Raw genomic sequence first — 23,921 nt, 5'->3', positions numbered from 1 at the left:
CATTTTTATGCAGTAATATTAAAGTTGCCAATAGGTGTCAGTTTCTTCCTATACATGGATGTAAGATACTAGGAGGCTGCTGGGGTTCAGTGAAGAGAGCCAAATGGGAAAAGACTCACTTCTTTTTATTTCATCAAAGAAAATTAGGATACAAGCCTTGCTTTATTTTAGATAAAAAGTAAAAAAAAAAAACCAACAAACCCTCGGTTAAGTGTGTATTTTTGAGAACTCTTGTGCTTTTCGAATTCCAGTTATTGTTTTTTTTTTAAAAAAAAGATACTGCAGTTTGTTTTTTAAAAATTAATCCACTGAACTGTATTTTGAGAAACAGGGGTATCCCATTCCTAACTTAACTTTCGATTTGCAGTGCATTTTTGTGGAACAGCAGTGGAATTTAAAGAGGATAAAATAAAGCTTTTGGAGTTATTTAACAAATGATTTGAAAATCCAAACTCCTGAAATGTCACTATTCACAGTGTATTTCTCCCAGCTGTGCTGTGTTTGTAATACGAGAAACTGAAGATGTTCTCAAACTTTGTTCTAGTTCTGGGGTTCCAAAGCTCGGTTGAAGACACCCCTCATTTTATGCTGGGCATTTCGGAAAGCTGCGGCACCCAGCAGACAGCTGGAGCTGCTGCTGCCACCACGGCCCTTCCCCTGCCACCACCCCAGCTTGCCTGTGGCCAGTGATGGGGTGTGACGGGGCAAAAAAGACGTGTGCTTTTTTCCTAGATGAATGGGTTTCTTGGACCTGTGCTGGGGAATAGTTGTCCTGAGTGTTCTGAAGTTTAGTTGTTTCACTTCATAGCTTATGCTATCAAGCGGGTGTTACGCTCTGGCATGTTGAAGGCTGCAGTAAAGCTTTTGTCTTAAGCTTTCTGACTTCGTATGTGCTGAAATATCTTTGACCTAAGAGTATATCTTTAAAGGCTTAAGTTACTCTGTGTTTGAAATTTGATGTAAATGAGCTACCTAGTTAGCTGCATAGAGTTTTGATAGTCAAAACTGGCCAACTGGCCAGCAACTGGGCTCTTTTGCAGTGCGTTTTTGGTTTGTTGTTGTTTTTTTTAAATTTAGGAAAGGGCAGTGTCAGTTTAAATTGGAAAAGTAGAAATCCCTGAAAAGGAAGCTTGGCACAAGGTCTTATAGGCCTGTTTGTTTCCATTATGGGAGCATCCCAGCTCTGCAGGACAGTGGCAGTAAGAATGCCCTGGCTGCCCAGAGAATTTCTCATTGTGAAGAAGATTCTCAGCTGTGTTATCTGATTGATTGTAGTCAGAAGCAGTGGCATTAAAGGTCAAAAATATTAAATGAGGATCACTAGCTCTTTGAAGACATTTCTGTTACTGTGTAAGAAATGTTTCTTTTTCACTGCGTAGAAAAAGAAAATCTTTTTTTCAAGAAGATTTGGTGATGATGTGGAGATCACAACTTCCATCCATATCAACTGAGTGGTGTGGGAGCCTTAGAACCTTACTGAGACAGCTAAAAAGCAAACGTAATTAAGCAGAAGCTCTTGTCCATTTTGTTGAGTGTTTATACATAAAAATTAAATGCAGAATGTACAATTAAAAACAGTGTCAGGAATTCTGAAGTTTGGTGTTCCTCAGCAATGCTAATGCAGCTGTGTTGCACATGAGTAGTATTTGTCTTTCTGTTTTTGTTTTTGTGGTTGAATGTGTAGCTTAATATATTGTTGTAATAAATATACCATAAAATATTCAGGATGTAGAACATGGTCAAGTTCGTGCTGCTGTTGGAATGTTTAACTCGTGCATTTCCTGATTTTTCTTGAGCAAATTTGACATAGTACTACTCTTCCCTCCGGTGCCCCCCCGCTGCATGTGATTAGATGGAAATGTGCTGATTTGACTTGAATGGCAGAGCGCCAGCACATATTATTTGTGCCTTTTGTAAGAATAACTCAGTGTACAGGTGCTCCAGTCTTGGTGTGTCAATTTAAGACAGCTGCTTAAACTTGAAGGGAAAACTTACCGTTGATATTGTAGAAAAATTACCAGGATATCCTATAATCTACCCAGTGTGGTATTCTTATTTTTAAATGTCTGCTAAGGAAAGGCATAGCATCGGTCTGCAAAGAACTCATGGCAATAACTTTCATGCAACACTTCATTCTCTACTGTGCTTATGCTTGGAGCCAACTCTGTTTCGTTAAGAAGGGACTTGAATCAAGGGGAAGATAAAGCCAAACAGTATTTTTGCGTCCTGCACTGTTTTAATTGCTCATATGGCCAAACTACAAAAATTCATTTGATGCTTATAATAAGAATGTGTTTCCTTTGGTAGTTGTGAATGTCAAGGTGTGGATTTTAAATACATTTTTAAATAGTTAAGAGTTTTATTGTGGTTCACTGAAGATTTCCTTCAGAGCCTTTTTCTGAATACTGCATATGACTGAACGATCAGAAATGAAAGTGATGTACAGGCTTTTTTTCCCTACTTTGCTCGAAACAATAGATGCAGAAAAGCTGAATTTCATTGATTTCTATTACATCAGTGCTCCCTCAACCCTTCTCCAAAAATGCTTACTTAGGGGAACATTGATGATTATGAATATGGCCTGATGGATACTTTCTTCTCTGTAAAGAATATCCTTCCCACCCCCTGGGCCCTAAGTAAAGATTATCCCAGATAACATCATGCATGTGGCATCATCTTTGTGTCCGATAACTAGTGCCTGCTCGGTTTCTCTGGCCCTTCCACTCCTCATATTGATATATTCTCCATCCATTATTCTCTAGGGATGAAGACAGTTATTGCAGCCATTAGCTGGCACCGCATTTCTATTGATGCTGTACAGCTAGAGCCTTAAGAGGTAATTTTCCAGATTTTAGTCAGAGTACTTTATTGTATATAAAGTCTCAAAAGACTTGACTAACCACAAGCCAAAAATTATTTAGTATATGTTAAATGCACCCCACCTGCACCTCTCAAAATAAATAAAAAAAAACCCAAACCAAATGGTGTTTGATACTCTAATCTGCAATTTGGATGTAGTATTCCTATTTTCACTAACGTTCACATGCAAGAAATAATATGGTGGTTTCAGTTTGTCACAGGTCTGATCTGGAAATCATCTAGGCTTTTTTGTACGTTTTTGTTAGCTTTGTTAGAATTCCTTTTCCCTGATCAGCACACAGGGAGCAGTTTGATCTCTTTGCTTTGAAGTAAAAACACTGGATGTCTTATGAAAAGGTTTAATGCCTGAAGAGTTACAAACAGAACTTCTGGAAGAATGTACATTTCTCTTCTCAACTGTGATCAGTGAGTGGCATTTATCCTGGATATCCCACATGGTATAATAACTGGTGGGATTCCTCCATCTGTGGAGGGAGACTCTTCAGTTTAGATCGAAAGTCCTTAAGGCAGGTGGGAAGTAAGCTCCTGATTCACAGTATTTTCTTGATCAGTGAAGAGAAGCCAAGCATGTTCATATGAATTGTATATAAGCAGTTTTATTTTTACACACACACACACATATATATAAACACATACCCCTTCATGTAATTTTTAACTGCCTTCCTTGAGAAATGTTGGTTTGATCTTGCTTTTACTTTTTAACAGTGTTACTTATAAGAGTGTTTTTTCCTGAATGTGGGAATCAGTGTATCACTATTACAGGATAACGTTGAAATACTTTTTGAAAAGGTCTTTAGGGCAACGTGGTAGATTTATGGAAATGAATGTCTTTGTTGCTTACAGGGTTTTTTGCTATATTGCAGGAAAGTGTAAATACAACAGAAAAATTGTGTAAAGACAGAAAGCAGGCATTGGTACCCAAGATGTGTATCTATCATATCTCCTGGGTTTGACAGTTTTAAAAATTATATCTAGAACAGGAAGTGCTGTTTGTTTCTGTGTAAGTTATTTTTATCTAAAGCATCCAAATCCTTAATGTTAAAGGCCAAAACAAAGCCATCTTACTCACATTGTCCTGTACAGAAAGAATCTCTATAGTAACATTATTATTTATCACTCTCCAATACTCTGAACAAAAAAAAGAAAGTAAACCTGAAATTAAAACATAGTTTGTCCTGAAATCAGTCAAACTTGTACTAAAGTAAATAACCAAGCCTAATGAACATTAAGGGCCACAGATATTTTTAGTAAGAGCTTTGGTATTGGTCTTAGACCTGTAGAGTAATAGTAAAATACTTAAAACTGTCACGATAGAATTGACAGGGAAAGGAGGTCTCTGTAGTAATAATGATCATAGTAGTAGTAGTAATAATAATAGCAACAACAATAGCAATAATAATAATGACAATTATGATAATAATTTAAAAAATTCCAATCTGTGGTCCTTCCCCAAGCTTGCATGAGGGAATTCTGTTCTTCTGATCCAGGATAGCACAAAATGCGGCTCATTGCAGGGCTGGGTCTGTTGTGAACATGACTTGTATTATGAATATAGCCCTGCAAAGGTGGGTGATGACAGTATATGTAGCATTTGTGGCTTTACTTTTTCACTTTATTTCTAGATGGGTTTTGGGTTTTTTTGTGTGTTTTAATAATGATAATGCCACTATGATCTAAAAAAAAAGAAAAAGAAAAAGGCCCTGGATGGCAAGCATGGTTTCACAGTAGGGTGCATCCTGCTGGTTTGCTCTTTTGCTCGGTTTTTATGGGTGATACTTAAACAGAAGGAAGTACAAGAACAATAGAAGAGTTTTGGAAAGTATGTGACAGTGTGAGAGTAATAACATTTACATAGGGCCTTTCATCTAGAAGGAACCCAGAGGAATTTATAAACAATATTACTTTATACAGTTTATAAACAAATAAATTCGGTTTGCTTGGTGATGCTTAAAAAAAAAAAACCAACCCAAAACAAAAACAACCACCAACAAACCCCAAACAAACAAAAAATATTAGATAAAACAACTTATATAATTTGTTTTCCTTGGAATAAACAATGCTTTTGCAACAACAGTAATTACTCGTTATTTATTGTATATTCCCTTTCTATGCTGCCTGTCATGGATCTGTTTTCTGGCTGCTTTGGATTGTAAGACTTAAGAATGTAGTTTTGTAATTTCATTACTACAGAGTGCTGTATATTTTGTAAGACCTAGAAAAAAATTACTCATTGATTGTAAGCTATATCCAGTGACTGAAAAGTAACATAGCTTTCGTGGGCTATTGTAGCTATTTATTTGAAAATACACAATACCATTGCTTTACAGATTTTTAAAGTGATATCTGGGAAATACCTCAAATGATTAAAGGCAAATAATTTTGGTTAAAGAGAGTTACGCATTTTGGAATTTGCTCAGAAAACTGTGTTTAAAAACACTATACAGTTAAGATGGCATATGTCATCTTCAGTGAACCTCTTCACACACTGAAACAAAAAAAATCTTTGTTTATCTAGTAATCTGCTTTCTCAGTAAGGTTTCACTTAGTTTTGCCTTAGGATGTAGGTTAGCCTTGGAGATCTCTGCCCTGACCAGCCTTCCTTGTGTTTGCTGACTGTATCCTATCCCAGTGTCATATTCATCATACTCAAGAGATGCAATTTCTTCCATGGTTTGGGATTAGAGACAGAATCCTAAGCAGATTTTATAATAATTCTGCCTATAGACCCATATTGTATAAACACTTGCACAGAGAAGTAGCTTGAAATAAAACTGGACAACACTAGTATGCATTCCTCACAGATATAAGGTGTGGAACGTCCATTTAAAAAAAAATAACCAACCACAGTAATTATGAGGATAATTCTTAAAACTGATATCAAAAAAGGATAAGTATGTATCAGTGCAGAGGAAATCAGAGAAAACTGGGAAAAAGAAAGTATTGAAAATTATGGAAAAAGGAAGTTTTCCTATTTAAGTGATGGGGCGGAGGGGAGACAGAAGAGAACTTACGAAAATGGTTTTCATTAAAAGGTGAAACCAAAGTCAAGTTAGAGGGGATGAAACACCTATAAAAATAGGTATAGAGAATAAGAATTCTTACAACATGCTGTGAAATTAAAAAACAACCAGTAGTGTCTTAAGATAAGCATGTTGGGATGTGTTTGAAGAAAAGCAATGTTGTTCTGGAGGCTTCTGATTTGGCTTTTTCTTTCCCTTAGCTTTATTCATTCGCGCATTAATTTGCAACAGTTTACTGCATGTCATTTTACAGTGCATTTCAGTGAGGTCTGAGAAGGAAATACAGCTGTACTCTGGGTAAGGAGCCATATTCAGTTATGAGTAGATCGTTATGTAAACTGAAAATAAGTTCTGACTTAGCTCAGACAAGTTCTGACTGTTAGCGTCATATTTTTCTAGAGAGAAACATTGCCTTCTAGTGCATATTTGGGTCTGAATACTTCGCCGTGATAAGGCCGTCTTTAGCTCTTCATTAATGGAGCCATTCAGGCTGTGTAGGATGTTTCTGAAGAAGGACCAAGCGAAAAAATGATAGCCTTAACTATGATAGTGCTCACTTCTGGAGGAAAATTGTTATTAGAATACTGGTCCTCTACCTGCATTGCCTGTTTGGTTTTTTTTAAACAGGCCATGTTGGTATGTGTTATGTTTGGTATATATGCAGAATCACTTAGAGCACATATATCATCCATACTTTGTGAGTGAGAAGGGCACGCATCTAGAGCACATCTGAAGATACTGATTTGACTTGTAGCAGTGTCATGGATAACAGATGCACAGCTCTGGTCCTCCTGAAGAACTGAGCTGTTGAAAGCTGAGGCTTTTAATTGCCTGTGGGATTCCAAAGTTTGTGTGCTTGGATGTGAAGTAGCAAACTGCCAAGTTTTTATGGATATTGGGAATTCCTGCAGTGTTTAGCCCACAACTCTCCATCCCATACTGGACTTTTGGGTTTATAGATATATATGTATTAATTTTTTTTTTTAAATTTTTTTCCTCATGAAAAAACTGTGGAGCTTGATGAAGAGCTGCCCCAATAGAAGTGGTTCAGGTTTTAATAGTGGCATGTTTTGTGATTTATTGGCTTAATCTCTGTTATAGCTGACATGACTCTTAATGGCCCTGTTGCTCTTAACAGTATTTTCCCAATGCACTGTTTGTTTAAAAGCTAAGTGGGAGGAGAGGAATGTGTTGCTTTTCTCTTCTTGGCTGCTGTCTGTGTATTCACACTGCCGTTACTGAAGCTAGAGGATGAGTTTTTTGAAAACAATTTAAGAGTGGGACTGGGGTCTTTAGTTTTCTGTAGGAGCATAGACCAGTGGAAAGATCCAGAGTCAGAGAAGTGGATATTTGTGTGAATTTTCAGAGATGAGTAGAGGAGGTGATTTGGTTTATTATGGGCATATGGATATGAATCTCCAAAGGGTGGTAGAGATTTTCGTAAAAGTAATTGAAAAATAATGTAAAATAAACATACCTTTTCTTTGCTCACTCATTAAGTAAACATTTGTATAGCTCTTCAGAGAATTTTAAGTAACTTCTAGGATTCCTGTATTCTCAGTAAAACCAAATACATAAAGACAGCACAGCAATAAGTAAGCTATAATCACAAACTATATGCTTATTTCAGATTATAATTTTATAACTCAGTTATTAAGAAAAAAGATGGGAAGAAACTAAGAAACTGCAGTGTGAAAGAATTTACCTACAGTACCATTTTGATGTAGGTAGCACTTGCATCTTGGAAATGGGAAAACCATGGCACAGAATATGAGGGACCAGAGTGCTTTTGCTGCCCGTGAGATCCTCGGCTCTTAGCCAAGTCCCTGTTCAGAGGGAGCCTGGAGCCCGTTTCTTATTCATCAGCGCTGCTTAGGCCAGCACCAGTTGGAGTTCTTGGGCATAGGAACTTAATCAAGTTAGCAGAAAAACTTGCACTTTGATTCAGGTTTGCAAAATAGTATTTTTATACTTCTGCCTTTTCATGGCTTTGAAGTAGTGCATTTCCTCTGTGTGTCATTATAAAGCACAGAGGGAGAGAGTAACTGTGTACTTAAAAAACTTTTAAAATAGTTTCCAGTAGGTTTTCACCTATATTTTTGTGGGTGATAGTCCCAGTAAAGCTTATTCTAAGATCAGATGTTTTTTAGTACTTGCTTGATTTGCTGTACTTTTGGAAGGACTTTCCCCGAGTGATCTTTTCTTGGATGACCTCTCCATACTGTCATTAAAACGTGGAAACTTTGGTCTTCTTGACAGTTAGTTCTGCACTCTCATTATGTTCATTCCTATTGTAAACATGCTAAAGTTGCTGCTGTTATTGCTTGGAATGGATTTTTCCTCAGTTGTTTTGAAGTTTAATAGAAATAGAAGTTAATCTTTAAGAGAGTTAGGCTGGTAACGATTGGATGGCTGAGCTTGATAGGTCACGCTGTGTCTGTCTTTTCATTTGCCTAGTAGATGATGTTCTGCTGACTCCAGCTGTTTTTTTGGAAAGCAGAAAAACAATTTGCTTTTCCTTCCCATGAAGTATAACCCTTTGTTTATCCTTGTACTGCCGCAAGTTTCCAAAATGCAGAGACTTGCAAAGAAAAGAAAGGGAGGAAATAGCTCTTTTTTTACGCTGTTTTTTGTATCGGAGAGTAGAGTTTAGTACTGAGTTGAATTGTTGACCTCTGTGGAGGTTATTATTAGAATTGGCTGATTTGTGTGTGGAGCTCCGTCTGATTGACGGAGTCCAGTTCATGGAACGAACTATCTACAGTGGGTTTAGTGAAGAGAGTTGCAGTTTTTCTAAGTAACTTTTAAAATTATTTGATTAATTTTTTATTTGAAGAATAATGCTTTTTGCAGTTCTTCGTTTGCTTCGGTTCACTGAAGTAATTGAGAACAGCTCCCTTTTCCGAGCAAGATGTTTCTTTTCGTTATGAGTTGCTGAATTGCTTGGGTTTTGTTGTTACAGTGCATCTGTTGGCTGATACTCCTTTTGTTTTCTGCTGCAAGGATGTTACGAGGTGCTTGCAGAGCTTGGGAAATGCAAGTGACTGATTCTGAAGTCACTGTAGAGATTTGTGTGATGAGGGCTATCGTCTGACAGCTTTAAATGCTATATTTTATACAGAAAAGGGAGGAAAAATAAATGAAGTTTGGGGGACCTGACTATCTTTACTGATCCAGATAAGAATTGCCGAAGCAGAAGTCAGCATTAAAACCTTACTGGTCGTGATCTATAATGTCATCGGAAGAACACGTTTGTATTTACAACCCAGGGTTGTATTTACAACCTTTTTTTGCTTGCTTTGTTCCTTAAGAGGCTCTGGCTACCCGCATTTTATGCACTTCTGGAATGCAATAACAATTGTGGCATCATCTCTTCAGAATTCGTTTTCCTTCCTGAGATCAAGGAGTGATAAGGCCTTACAAAATACTCACTTGGTTTGGCTTTCCTGGCCTGAGATGGATTTAATTGGATGAGTTGCTGCTTTTCTCCTTCCATTGCTTTATGACCTTTGAAATAGCTTGGTATGATCTTTCAAATTTTGCAATACCCTCACTGCTCGGCTCTCAAAAATGAAATAGAGCGCTTTGTTTTAGACAGCATGAACAGTATAGCAGCTGTTGCTGCACATGCCCAACAAAATGCCATCAAATGTGTCTTTAAGTGCTGTCAAATGTCAGTGTAAGCTTACACCTATACGCTACAGTTAACACCCTCCCACTCGCCTTTTTCACCATTTTGCAAGCACTGAAAATAATGCCATTAAACTTTTAAAAGTCTGTTGTCCTCACTAAATGTTCTGGACTATTTTGGGGCCTGTTTGAAAAGACCCCGATGCTTGCAGAAAGAAGGTGGTGAATATGTTTGCTTTTTCTCACTGTGGTTGGCAGATCAGTATCAAGAGTCTGACACAAGAGCCTTTGGGGAAATAGAAGCTTAGCTAGCTGTGTCTTGTGTCTTTTTCTTTTCTTTTCTTTTTTTTTAATGTTGCTTCTCAGAATGTAGCGTAGGATTTTATGCAATAAATTGCAGTTGTTTGTTATATGTGTTCTTCTAAAATGCTGTTTGCCTGATCTCAGTGCTCCTTCTGCCTGTGATACAGGATCAGCAAACCAGGGCTCCGTCAAATGAGACACACATGTCTATAAGTTTTTAAACGTTTTGTTGCTTGGCCAACCAGTGAGAATATGAATTAGTAAATTGTCTATATTAGCCTAAGAACTGATGAAAATGGAGATTAACCATTTGCTTGATGGTCCCCTTCTTCCCCCCATTCTCTTCCACCTTATGCAATATTTCTTTTATATATATGTATAAGTTTTAGTGTACCAGAATGGATTTAGGTCTAGTAAATGGCGTTACGCATATGGCTGGCAGTCTTAGTTTACTAGTTCAAGTTTGAACACTCAAGCTTAAATCTTGTTATCAGGGCCCTAATCAGTAGACAGTTTTGTGGCTTCATGTGTGTGACTTTTCAGTATCTGAACTTTCAGACTCTTGCCTTGACGAAGGATCCCACTGAAATCAGCCTGCTGGAATCGTACAGCGTGGACGTTTACGGTGTCAGGGCTGGAATACTAAAGTTCAGATACATCAGTAGGATTTGAGCACTAAATACAGGCAAGGATGATGAAAAACAAAAGAGGGGAAACAGGACATGGAAATAGGATAGTAGTAGCAATTAGGATGAGGGTCACCCTGCTACTTTTAATTGTAGATTACTTAAGCTTTTCATTTATGTTTAAGTGTTATCTAATTGTTTTCAATAATTTAAAATTCTGTATTTTTAATTGTAATAGTCAATAGTGTGATATTCTTGGTGGTTGTTTTTTGAGGGGATTTTTTGGTTGTGTGTTTTGTTTTTTAACTCAGGCGTTATATTTTAAATTGCATTTAACATGGGCCTAATTAATTTTAAGCCTTGCCATATTTGCATTCACAGCTGTTTTCAGTGGCTATTATAGGTATTTTCACCTTTTAATCCTCAGAAATAATTCTCTATTTTATGTTCATGTCTATGCATGTGTATATATCTATTTTTAATGATAATATAAAGGTAATGAAAAGCAGGTGAACAATGGAAACTTTGCCACTGATTTTAAAGTAATTACAAATTCTCTCACTGTGTAAGCTTAAGTGTGTGCAAAAGTATTTTGAGAGGCTAAGGGCTTGTATATAGAATTATTAAAAACAAAACCAAAAGCACAATACACCCTTTCATACCACAAGAATCTAGAAGAGCTTGAAGTAAACTGAAACTGTTGACCGATGGAAAGACATCAATCAAGTAAAATTAAAATGTGAAGATACAGAACAATCCAGTCAAATATTGCCCACACCCCGCTGTATCAAAATGGCATTAAAATATGCAAACATAAGGAGAAATGAGTATTTACACATAATTAACTGTTAAAATAGCTCATCTAACCACAGTTTTATCTTTAGGAACAAAAATGCAAGCATTTACTGAGTGATATTAGCAATTGAAAGGTTTTTGTTTAGACTTTTTGTTTTCTTGGCAATAAGTAAAATTCTTTGTAAGAAGTCATTAGGATATTTCTTAATGTTGCCTTTTAAAACTTTTCAGGCTGCTATCCTTGTCCAGGGCCAAACATGAATCCTATTGCTCTTGGAAGCCGTTGGCTTGCATATGCAGAAAATAAGGTAAGGAAAGGTTTAATTTCAAAAAATACTTCTCTTTGTTTCTAGATATCCTTCTAGCTTTTATATATATAGGGGGTGGGGAAAGAAAAGTCTTAGAAAAAAATGTGAAAAAGATGATCTGTAAGAGGACTTGCATAACAATGACCGACCCTATATTTGACCCACTCTGATTGTGCTTTGGTATTCATATATGTCATATATTTACTCTGCATATTTGATTTAAGCTTGTGAACTTGGGGTCATAAATATGCAAGTAGCGTAGGCAGAGAAGATGGCTGTCAACATGTGTTTTCAGTGAGGTTGCTCAATAATCAACCCATTTTGCACTGAAAAAGTTTAAAGCACTTAATTATAGACACCTCTGAAAGGCAGGCAAGTGAGGATTCTGAAATTCTGTTTGGGGAAACTGAGTCAGGACAGAGCCAGTGAGTTTGTATTAAACAACACAGCAATGCACTTTGTAAATTAGGAAACAGCATTAAAATGACCACTTTTTAACATTGCTGAAATTGTTAAGCTGCAGGAAAAAAAAAAGAAAAAGTTGGATGACTTTTTCTTTTTTCTAGAGGCAAAAGAAGAAAACAGATCCCTAGCAAAATAATTATCACTGTTCTTACCCAGCCCTAGGCCAGAGAAGTGGTTGTGTATTTAAAGCTTGAAGTGTTTGAAAACTTTAAATTCAAGTTCCAATGCCTTATTTTTATTTCAAAGCAGATGTTTTTTCTCCCTTCCACCTGTGACTGGAATAGCTGCTTCTGGAGCTGAACCAGAAATTATCAGAGACAGACTTTAGAAATGTATTTGTTACACCTTTTCAAGCACAACTGATTTCTCTCCAAATTCAGGCCTGCCTTTCCTTTAATGCCACGCCTATGTGGTTTTGTAAAACTTAACCAGTCAGCCTGGGATTTAAAAAGTACTGCTGCCAAAAGTATAAGCCACTGATCAGCAAAAGGAAAGGAATTTAAATGGCTTGTGTGTTCCCAGGTATATTCATTGTGGACTTCCCCTTTCTCCCTAGTTTAACTATTTTTATTTAGATACTTAAATAAAGCAGGAAAGGAAAGCCTGTAGAAACAAAACCAGTGATTTTTAGTTTTCTTTTTGCTAAAGCAGTTAAACAGGCAACATGTTATGTGTACAAGCAACAAATATCTGTAGTTTTTGCCATTTTATTTAGTTAGAAGCACAGATTCTATTGTTAGTTAGGGTTCAAAGGCAAGAACTGCTTTTGTAGGTTGATGGCAGGTAGAAGAGTCTTGTTTTGGTTTATTGGTTTTGAAGGAAGGCAATATAGAGTAAACCCCATGTACATTCCTTTAATCTATTCAACGTAAAGTTTAAAGTAGCTCTTTTCCTTTGTCATTTCTTTGCTTGCTAGTCATAAAAAGGAGGGGAAAGCCACACTCACGATTCTTAGAATGTCTGATATTTAATGTTACGTATACATGGCTAAAGCTTTTGATTATATTTATTTAAATTTATTTGTGGTATTGCTGCCAGACCAAAAATCCCACCATTTCAAAGTTTATGAATTCTTAGTGACTACTCATCTTGTAATTGAAAACTGGAGTTGAGTATGCGACAGTCTGGGTGGCACCCAGAAGATTATAAAAAGGGGTTAAGTGTCTCAGCAGGGCTTTTTGCTATTTGTAGGAAAAAACACACCACTGTACATGATAAATAAGAGCTATGGTAATGGGTTATGGGTTTATGTAGTTTAATAGTAGTTACTCGGTTGCTGTCTTTCTTCTTGTAGCTGATCCGATGCCATCAATCCCGTGGTGGAGCCTGTGGAGACAACATTCAGTCTTACACTGCCACAGTTATTAGTGCTGCCAAAGTGAGTACATCATCTGCTGCTGGGAGAGGTTATCCTGTAAGATAATTATTAGGTTTCCCTGCTGAATTGTACTGTGTGTCATCCCCCCGCCCCATTCACAAAAGAGGAAAACACAGTAAGAAACATCCTAGCATTAGCAACATGCATATGGTCCTGATCCTGCAAATCTCTGAGTAGCCATTCTTTTCACAAAGTATTCCCGTCCTTCAGAACTGAATTTTTAAAATTTTATTTATTACAAACAGCTATTCATATTAGTGACCCCTTGTGTAGGAAAATCATAGTAAAATGGATTTGTATAATGGGTATTCATAATACTGCAAGTTTACATGATTAGAAATCAACATTGTGAATTATTACTCTTTTAGCATAATGAAAACTGACTTTACAAGTGCTTGATGCTTTTTCGACTCAATCACACTAGCATTATATGTTTTAATCTCTCTCAAAGATGACAGCGTAGTACTGGAGCTAATTAATTACCTGGCAGCTTTCTTTGAAGGTTAGAGTTTATTAATGACTGTTTACATACAGGTTCCATTGCCTAGTTTTCTTAGTTCAGATGACATTATAATATCCCTCTGTTTTCAGAGAAATATCTGGGTTTTCGTAGTATGAAAAGAAGACCATGGCTTGGAAAAATCTTAAACGAGCCAGAGTATGCAGAACTGTTGTTTTACTATTCCCCCCCTCCCTGCTCCTTTCCTTGAGGACTTGCCTGCAACATTTTGCCAAGTAATTTCTTTTTCTCGCACACGCACACACATACACAAAGTGAGTTTTGGCATTGTCTGGCAAACTTTGTGCTGATTACAAGCTTTCATTGTAACCACTAGCCTTTTCATTTCTGATATGCACAACAAAACAAATCTAATAATAGGAATTAAATGACAGCACAGCACAGAAAGCTGAGCGTCACTGAAGAAAACAACAGTTACAAGAACCCACAAAGAGAGACATAGAGCATGCCATCTCATGTAAAAAAAAAACATAAAAACAAATATATTCCATCAGCATAGCTTTGGACACAATCTCACTGTGGCTGGAGGAGGAGAAAAATCACAGTTTTTTACATTGTTGAGGAGAACTTGAATTGCTGTTCTTCTGAAGACGTCTGAAATTTGCTGTTATCTCTTTGCATGCTTTCACCATCAGCAAAAGAAAAAAAAAGGGGGAGGGGGAATCTCCCCAAACTCCTTCAATCTTAGTGTCATTAACATGTTTTTTATAGCACGGTTAAGTTTGAAAAACCAACTGGCTTAGCATGATCAGCCACAGTTATGATCAGAAGTGGTAAAATCTTACTGACGGATCACTGTACTGCCAAAGCCAAGCCTACTCACAACTGAAGAACAGGCCAAAGCTTTCTTAAACCATATAATGATTGTCACAGCATTCCAGTAGGCATCAAAGACTAAGCGCTATTAGGTTTAATTTTTTGCGACAGACTAAAAAAAAAAATCTAAAAAAGGAGGACATCTTCTATAGCCCCTACCCCCAAAGACCGTGGATAACTAGGTTTTAAAGCCAGTAAGGACCAAGATGATGACCTTACCTGCTGAGTAGTACTAGTCAAGGATCATAATCTAGAAATTCCCATGTTAAGATGAACATATGCAAATGCAGAAGTAGTGATGTTGCATCACATGAGTAGATACTGAAGAGAAATATAATCATTTATAATCATAGGAAAGAAGAGATAGTTAGGCTCTGTACAGAGATAAAGTAATAGTGAAAGTTAGGAAAATGGGTAATCATAAGGGCACAATCTCTACTACATTATATTTTGCATAGCGCATTACTCTCAACTGGCCGTTAGATGTTACTGTAATAGACAAGATGAATACTAATATAGTTTTAAATATTTGCATGATTTGGCTCTCGAGTATATCTCAGCCTTACTGTATTAATTTGTTATTCATGTCTGAGTGTGCAACGGTAAATGTGAAATGTTTCATTTATTACTTATTTCACTGAATCTTGGCTTACTATCTAGCAAGTTTTCATCTCTGATAACCGAAATGCTGACCTTCTTGTTGGCAAATATATACTCCAAATATCTGTTGCTCTTTGTCCATCTCATTACCTCACCATAAACTTTATTCCTTGCTTAAGTAAGTCTTCATTTATAAACCTCTACTGCTGTTATATCTTATCAGCCTGCAGTGGTGTTTAATTCATTTGCTTTGATCAGCGGAAGTATTAGCTTTTTTGAAAGTGTATGTCCTTTTCTGTTCCCTACACTGCTGCTTTTTAGTTCTGTAAAAGTTCTTGTTTTGTCAGATTATCTTGGGTTACAGCCTTTTCTCCATTTGGGTTCCAATTTCTTATTGAAGGAAGTGAAAGAACATTCATATAAAAGAGAAAGATAAAGCTGAGAGCAAAGAGTCATTTCAACAGGGTCACTTCTGAGAATTACCTTTCAGATCCTCTGTAGAAGATCTCAATGGCAGTACAGAATATTTACTTTAATGGTATTCCCTTTGAGAAATGTTTTTGAACGTCCTGTTAGTGAACAGTGGGTTTGTCGTCAGTGTGATGTACTGCTTTGTACTATACTTGATGCAGCAAATAAATTTCCCCCATAATCAAATAACTTAGGAGTCAGAAGCTCCCCTGTTAACCGAGAATACTGAGGTCAAAATTGTGGTCATGTTGGAGTGTGGTGTTTACTGATGCCAAAACTCTTGTTATTCTGGTAACATTATGAAGAATTCCTTTACGTCATTGTCCCATTCGATTTTATTTGTAGAAGGATTTTATTTTGAAAACTGAACTTTCTCCTGTTTCTCCTTAGATGCATCTTGCAAGAGCATTGCTTTTTGCTGTTGCTGGAAAAACACATGCATTTTTTCCAGCTCAATCTCTTGTTGTCATTTCCCCGCATTTGTTTGGTGGCTTTCTGTCTGTTCCTGTTCTAAAAAGCTCTGATAATTTGTCTAATTTGACCAAGCAGAGGATTTCTGGAAATAGAAAATGTGTCAAGATTCCAGTTTAGGTTATGTTTAGCAAAGATAGAAATTGTTGCGTTTGGGAAAATGAAAGTATTGTTCCTTATGGGATAAAGATTCTTTTAACTCCAGTTGAACAAACACAGTGGAATGGATGGAGAATATCTTTCAGAATAAACCCCATTATTACTTAACAGTATTAGTGATGGGGGAATATTCAGGTGCTTGGTTTGAGATAAGCATCTGAATGTGAAATTGCTTGTTATAATTATCCATATAGGTCCATTTTGGATGCAGCAAGGAAGGGGACATAGGAAAAGACATTCTTATGTCTCCCTTCTTGTTTTTTTTCCTATGTCTTGTTGAAGAGAGGTTTGGTCCCACCATGTCCCTGAGTGAGCCACGTTTCAGCTCATTCTCTCTCCAAGCGGTGCTCTTGCAGACCTTCCCCATCCTAGTGGTCAAACTTGGCATGCTGTTTAAAATGAATTTCCTAATAGGTTTCTTCCCTGTCCTACCCTCCTTTTCAGAATATGCGGCAAGAGCAGGAAAGGGAAACATCTTTGTGAAGCATGAGCATTTCAACATTTAGTTTGAACTTGAATCTATAATTGGTTGTATGTTCATTTGTTCAAACTAACCAGGAGGCTTTCATACTGTTGATTACCAAGGCATATCTTTTTGATACCTCTTTCTGCTTTCTATAGATTATTCATTACAAATAAATCACGTAAAATGTATTTATTATGAGAAACAGGAGCAATATATTGGTTTGTTACTAAAAGGATGTTGGAACAAAATAGGCACTGAATGATGCATTTTAATTTTTTCATCTAATTGAAGTTGTACTTATTTTTCAATTAAATGAGGTATGAGTGCATACATTTATTTTAATTAAATATGTCTTTATATTTGAATGAATGTGAACAGTGTTATTTTTAAGTAGAAAGGATACACGTGAGCATACAAATAATTTGTGTGTTTGCACAATATGCATCATTGCTTACAAAGGAACTGGGTCGAGTGTTTTAATATTATTTATAAGAAAATTTCACTAAGTATGCACTGGCAGGTTCCCATCAATGACAAAGGAGCTGGGACAATGCAAACTTTAACCTATTTCATTTAAAATGTATTTGGTCTGTCAAATGTCTAGCATCAAATTATAAACCAAGTTCTTCTCACCTCATAACTTCTTTAGTTGATTCTTTCTCCATATCTTTTAATCCTATAGTGGTAAAGCGATTTAGCAAAGGCTGCATCTGTTTTCTCTTGTTACCTGATAACTTCTTAATGAGTACTAACAGCTTATGTGAGAGCAAGGTCATTAGCTCTAATGGATGGAGGGGACAGCTGATATGGCATGGGAAAGGTTAAAGATTACCAGAGAAGTTTTTGCAAATATACACATAGCACAAAGAAGTAAGTGCCGTAATGGTTTTGCACTGATATTTCTGAGCTAATGGCCTCGGCCACATCTTCGTACACCTACTACTTCTCAGTAGTCCTGGAGTCACAGCCTACTCTAACACGTGACAGTAATTCATTTTGCTAGATAAGCACGTTAATTTTTTTCTAGAGAGTTATAAATTTATCCTTGGCCCTTTGTTATCCAATTTCTCTAGTTATAATATTAAAGATATTTTCTAAAATAGGTCAGTTACAATTCTTGGTCTTTTAACTTGCATAGGTATTTTGCCATATAGTACTTCTATACTGATTTCTCCTTCCTACTGCATAAACTACCAGTGCATTTTATACGATTTTAACTATTGGCCAGAAAACTGCCTTGTCAGTTTTTGTAAAGAAAGAGTCTGTTGAAATGCATTCTTGTGATGGCATTGGGTCTATTTTAGGTCTGTTCCTCGGATATCATTATCTGCTTTATGTTACGTTTTTCAGTCTTCTGAATTTGCCACTGATAAAATTTGTTTTATTCTCATTTGTTGTATCTGAGTATAAAAAGAATTAATAAGAAACAAATGGCAGGATATTACTAAAGACTGTAAACCCCAAAGACATTCCTATGATAAAGGCATGGCTCGATTTTAAGTGGTAGTATCTCCATTAGCATTAATGGGGTAAGTACATCAGCTGAGGCATCTCAGAGGTTAATCAGGCTTCCTGGCTAGATATTGCCATCAATACAGTGTGGCGCCTAATTCTGTTGGCCCTTCAGAGGTTTTCCTGACAACACACTAACAGACTTTGTGTAAGTCATTTCCTATGAATTATTAAAACAAACGTTTGGCTGCTAATTGATGAACACTAATGTGTTTTCTAATCACTGCAGTTTGAGATTTTAGCACTAAACAAAGCAGTTGCAATTGATTTGTGGCTGCTTCTTGGTTTCAGCCTGTGATCTGTACGGTTTTTTTCCTTTTCAATTTAGCAGGCAGCTTAGCTTGTCTTTTTAGTTAAGAATTGGCTTGTTACAGTGTCATTCCATTCTGATCTCTTTTGCTATTTCTTATTTATATTGCATAATAAATCTGCTCAATTCTTTATAGGCAAATAAGGCACAGTCCTTGATTCAAGGAGAAAACATTTAAAGCTGTAGTTTGGGTTGATTTTCTTTAAATCTGTATCTCTCCTACTGTGTGTACTCTCCCTCTTTCTCCAAATAAAATAAAACAACATAAAACCAATCTTCAGCATCTTTAGATGATAAAAGCTGGTGCAATGAATATGTTTGCAATCCCATGTCTGGAGAACATGCAGACTATGGAAAGTAACGTTATGTGCAATGGGATATGTGTGTACTTTGTACAGAGTTGTCCTTTCTAATACCTTGAGGATGGCATTTTTAATTTTGCTGGGTTTGAGTCCCATATTCAGTTTTAATGCTGCAAAAGGCATAGTTGCTGAGAAACAAATGAATGTGTCAGTCATATCTTTCAAAGGCCAAACTCCTTGTCTCTTGCACTTGTGGAGAAGACGTAACTATTTCAGCACTAACCATTAGGGGCTATAAGTATTTCTCTGTGTAACACTGCTCTCCACACGCACCCATCTTGGCTTTATTGTTTGATTCATCTACCTATCTGTGCTCTGTACCTCTTGGAATAAGTTAATAACAAAGTTAAAGAAAAAAAAACCTGTGACATTTAGACGACGTTAAAATATTTCTTTTTTCAACAGTGTTTTGGAAGCATTTAATTCCAAAATAAAGGTGAATACTTCAAATTGATAGGGTGCTAAATTTTTTCAAGATATTTCTGTTACATACAGCCTTTTGCAGCTTATGTATCACTTATAAAAACATTTGTGTTGTGTGCTTCTGGTGTGTGCAATCTAGTTATATTAATTATGTTGAGAAAAAATTCAAGATAGATCCACAAAATATCCCTAAACATTATTTATTGGTTCTCTTTCTTTTTATAGACGATAAAGACTGGACTTACAATGGTTGGGAAAGTAGTTACACAGCTAACAGGGACGCTGCCTTCAGGAGCAACTGAAGAAGAAATTTTAGCTCACAGCAACATTCGTCGAAGTCCTCTGGTGCCTGGAATCATCACTATTATTGATACAGAGACAGTTGCAGAAGGGCAGGTAATACAGTTTGCACAGAAACAGAGCGTGCATTTGTTTTCATGAAAATCTCAGTAATGTGGATTTTATGCTTTTGAAAATGAAAAATAGATGAGATTTTTGCTAGTTAAGAAACTTCTACAGACATGTGCAGCTGTGACAAAGTCCTATTTGGGACTGAAATTAAGCCAAAATATATGTTGTCCTTAGAACATATTTATGTGACACTTTGACAAGATCAAGTGTGAAGTGTCACATTTTGTCTCTCTAACACTTGTTCATAATTGACATTGATTTATGCTGATCAGTTGAAATGTATATGTAGTCTGATTATATTTATTAATACATAATGTGGCTGGAAGATGTGATTGTCTAGAAAAATGGTGAATTGTTGAATTCCAGTGTAAAAAAGATGATGAGTGAAATTGGATATGAAGTATAAAAGCTTATAATTTTACATAAATTTCAAAACTAAAATGTAATCGAGCATGATGCTGTTTTGTGAGGCGTAAGTACTGTTTTACTAATAACTTACAGTACAGTGAGTCAGGCAAAATCATTTATTGAAAAATCCATACCATTATCACACAAACTTTAAATTGGTGTGTTGTAGTGTCTTTATGATGGAGAAAGATATCCATGTCTCGTTTTTTCTACCAATCATTTCATTTTTAAGTGTCTGGTCCTGGAATCAGTGTATATGCAGGACTCCTACAGACTTCATTATTCTGTAACTATTTTGTAAATTTTTTTTCCTAAAGTTCACATTTCTTGAATTTAAAAAAGAAAAACCAATTTTTTTTCCTGTTTTCCCCTATCTTTATGATGCTTATTGCAGGTAAGTTAGTAAGGTATTAATAACAAATGAGTAGTCAAGTTATTTTCTTTTCTTACCTGATAGGAAAATAAAATGTTTTACTTGAAAACAAACAAACAAACAAACAAATCTAATAAAAAAAACAGTATGCAGTTTGAGCTGTAGTTGTTCCTGAAAATTAGCTTAGAAGTACTTAGCCAAGTGACATTACATTGAAAAGGCATTCTTCATATAACATTAGAGGCCTTTTCCTGCAAAATTAAAATAAAAGAAAAAGAAAAAAAAAAAGGTAGAGTATGGAAAAAAGAACATATATTACTTAAGATCTTAGAGTCTGGTCTTAAAATAAGTTTGTTGACTATTGGGGTTTGTTTTTATTTCCTGGAAAAAAAGGTCTTTTTGTTCCTCGTATACTGACAAGAAAAGAAAAGAAAAATTTTGCTTCATAAATTTCTCATGAAGCCTTGTTTAATGCGGTCATTATTTCTGATGGGCATTGTCTGTGCTTTGATTCTTCTGCATAGGCCTAGGGAAAAAAAAATGATATATCTTAGGTTTTTAAGTCGTGTTATGTATGATTTAGAGGTTTTATGAACTTGTCCTCTGACCTTAACAATAGTAGGGAGCTATCAAGCCTAAAGGGCACTATGGAAAAGTAGTTGTAAAAACGATAACGCTTGCCTTGTCCAAATACTGCTGCTGTAATATAAATAAGCCATCAGTTCTAGTAAAATAATTTTTGTCTTCAGTCTCTAGGGAAGGAGGCTCTAAGTTAGATATCCTAATTGTTTGTATGTCTTGCATTCATATTTTTGTGATCTGAATTTTTAAAATGCTATTAAATTAATAATTTATTATTTAATGAGACTTACTTTCAGAATTAGCATTATATTTTTTTCCAGGAAAAATAAAATAATCTTTCTTCTGGATTGTTAGGTTTGCATGGTACAGAAGACTTGTTAACAGTCTTTTCTTACTGAAGTGCGCATCTAGCAAAAAGAAAGTTGATTAAAAATAAATACACTTTGTACATGGTCTAAATAAAGACTGTCATTCAACACTGCCCCAGTAAAGAACCTTCTAATGTAAGGGGTGTCGTGTGTGCTCACAATCCCCACTGAGTTCTTGTCCATCGCTCCAGCTGCATTTCCATTGCCAGGTGGAAACGTAAGTTTTTTGTGCACACAGCCTCATTTGAACGTGGTAGATTCTGAATTTGGCAGTTGTGTGAATTGACTTGTCCCAAGGAGCCTGGCAGGGATCCTGTGCTTGTGTGCTGGCAGAAGCAGGCAAGCCTGCAAGAAATGACATGCTAGTTTAGATAGCACGTATTTGTACTCGCTGGGTAGTCCTGGCTAGTTTTTATAGCATAATTGAACGAAGCTTCAGTTCAGGAAAGTGTTTTAGCAAGTCTGACCTTTAAACGACACGAGTAATCTCACTGAACTAAATGTGATTGCTCATCTACTTCAATACAAACTCATAGTTAAGCATCGTGCTGATTTGAAATCTGGATGACTGAGCTACATTTGATTCTTCCTCTTTGTATTAATTTCTGAAATTATTTTGCTCTTCTCTGGCAAATTGGTTTGCTGATAGCAGTCATCCAAACTACATTATTACTGACGCTTTGGTTGAAATAGAAGAGTGAGCGAGCAGATTGACTACTGCAGAGTGCAGCCTCAGCTGTGTTTCAGAGAAAGTAATTGCTGTACAGCACTGTGGAAATGCCTTGTATGGTTTAGTCTCAGTCTTCCTGATGCTGTGTGGCAGTGATTTTTCTAAAGTTACTGGTTTATCGTCCCATTTTTCAGATTCCAGGTGGGAAACAGGAGGTCTGGGTGGGTACAAAGAAACACTTTGTGGCATTCCTGCTTCCTCCTGTGCTGAAGATGCCTGTTTGGGGATATTTCATTTCTGCTGGGTGGGGATGCTGCTGGATGGCTATGCCCAGTACAAGCATCGGTCTTCCTAAACTGACTGGGAAACCACAAGAATTACTAATGCCTACCAAGCGTTTTCTAGACTGAATTAACAGTTTGAAAGCCTTGCATCCTTTTAATCAGAGATTTGTCTAGCAACTATGTAAATATATTTGTGTGTGCACGCATGGCTTTCAGAGGTTGTCAGGCTAATTGTGAACGAGGGGAGTTTCAGAAGCAGAAAGGAGTTATTTTCTTGTCATCAGCGGACTCCTAATGTAAAAAGAATACCTCACCTCCTTCAGGTCAATAAAATTTCGATCTACCTGCACAGTCTAACTAAGAATTTGGGTGTTGTAATGAAATAAAACAATTTCCAAGTAATAAAATACATCTTTAAGATAGCATATAGTAAAAAAAGGAAGAGATCTATTTTAAAAAGAGACAGAAAATGGAAGAAGACAGTAAATTTAAGGCAAGACAGCATGTTCTTTTGAAGGAGAAATAAGCACTTTTTTCAGTGGAGGAGCAGTTGTGTTGTTTGTTTTGTTTTTAAAATATAAATGTATATATAAAGGCTTGCAAAGTAATGATGCATGTGCTTGCCCACTTACTTTGAGCATAGCAAAACAGGTTTTAAAGATGGAGTTTGCTGCTCTCTGCATGTGTACGAACATATAGATTTATTTGCCAGTAGGACGATTAAGGAACATGTTTTGGACATAAGCCAGAAGGACTAACTGCAGGTTGTAAGTTTTCACTAATTTTCTATTGTATCTGCCATTTCAAAGATATCCAATATAAAGAATGTGAGATGGAACTCAATGCATTTCATGACATGTACTGTGCTACCATTGCAGAGGTTGAAATGCTAGCTTACCGCTGGAAAATATACAATTAAAGACCAAAGAAATCTTCTAATGTCATCTTGCAGGATTAAATCTGTGGGGAAAATATTTTTAATAAACCGTATGAACATAGATATTGTAGTAAAGTCTCATACCCAGCAGTTGTTGATATGATAGCTCCTATTTAAAAATTGGTGGTACTTTTAAGAAAATTTGAATTATGAAGTAATTAAATAAATGCTAAGGAATGTAGAATTATTGAAGTTGGCTGTCATGATATATTTGTAGAGGGAGTAAAAATAATTATTGAGATGCCCAAGTAACATTGTGGTAAACCAAAATATGTTAACAAGGTTGTGTGCTTGTTTAAACTTCCTTCTAATGAAGTGTTAGCAAACTTTTCAGTTAGATGTAATGACTATTTATTTGAATCTGTTAATTAGT

The 23,921-nt window shown here is 36.1% G+C and overlaps 1 protein-coding gene across 8 annotated transcripts in view; it reads left to right on the top strand.

The window, feature by feature from the left end:
* BCAS3 (breast carcinoma amplified sequence 3) overlaps positions 1-23,921 on the top strand; it is a 374,628-nt gene that overhangs the window by 58,422 nt on the left and 292,285 nt on the right. For all 8 annotated transcript variants that reach the window (XR_774766.1, XM_010573787.1, XM_010573786.1 and 5 more), the window contains 3 exons: positions 11,486-11,562; positions 13,322-13,405; positions 19,741-19,911. Coding sequence is in view for 7 of the 8 variants with exons in the window: in XM_010573787.1 (XP_010572089.1) it covers positions 11,486-11,562; positions 13,322-13,405; positions 19,741-19,911 (332 nt within the window). In the remaining variant the exon portion in view is untranslated. The remainder of the gene's footprint in view (positions 1-11,485; positions 11,563-13,321; positions 13,406-19,740; positions 19,912-23,921) is intronic.

This window comes from Haliaeetus leucocephalus, unplaced genomic scaffold (genome assembly GCF_000737465.1).
Source record: "Haliaeetus leucocephalus isolate CR32 unplaced genomic scaffold, Haliaeetus_leucocephalus-4.0 Scaffold395, whole genome shotgun sequence".
NCBI lineage: Eukaryota > Metazoa > Chordata > Aves > Accipitriformes > Accipitridae > Haliaeetus > Haliaeetus leucocephalus.
Note: the sequence above shows the minus strand (reverse complement) of the source record. Positions and strands in the feature narration are given on the sequence as shown.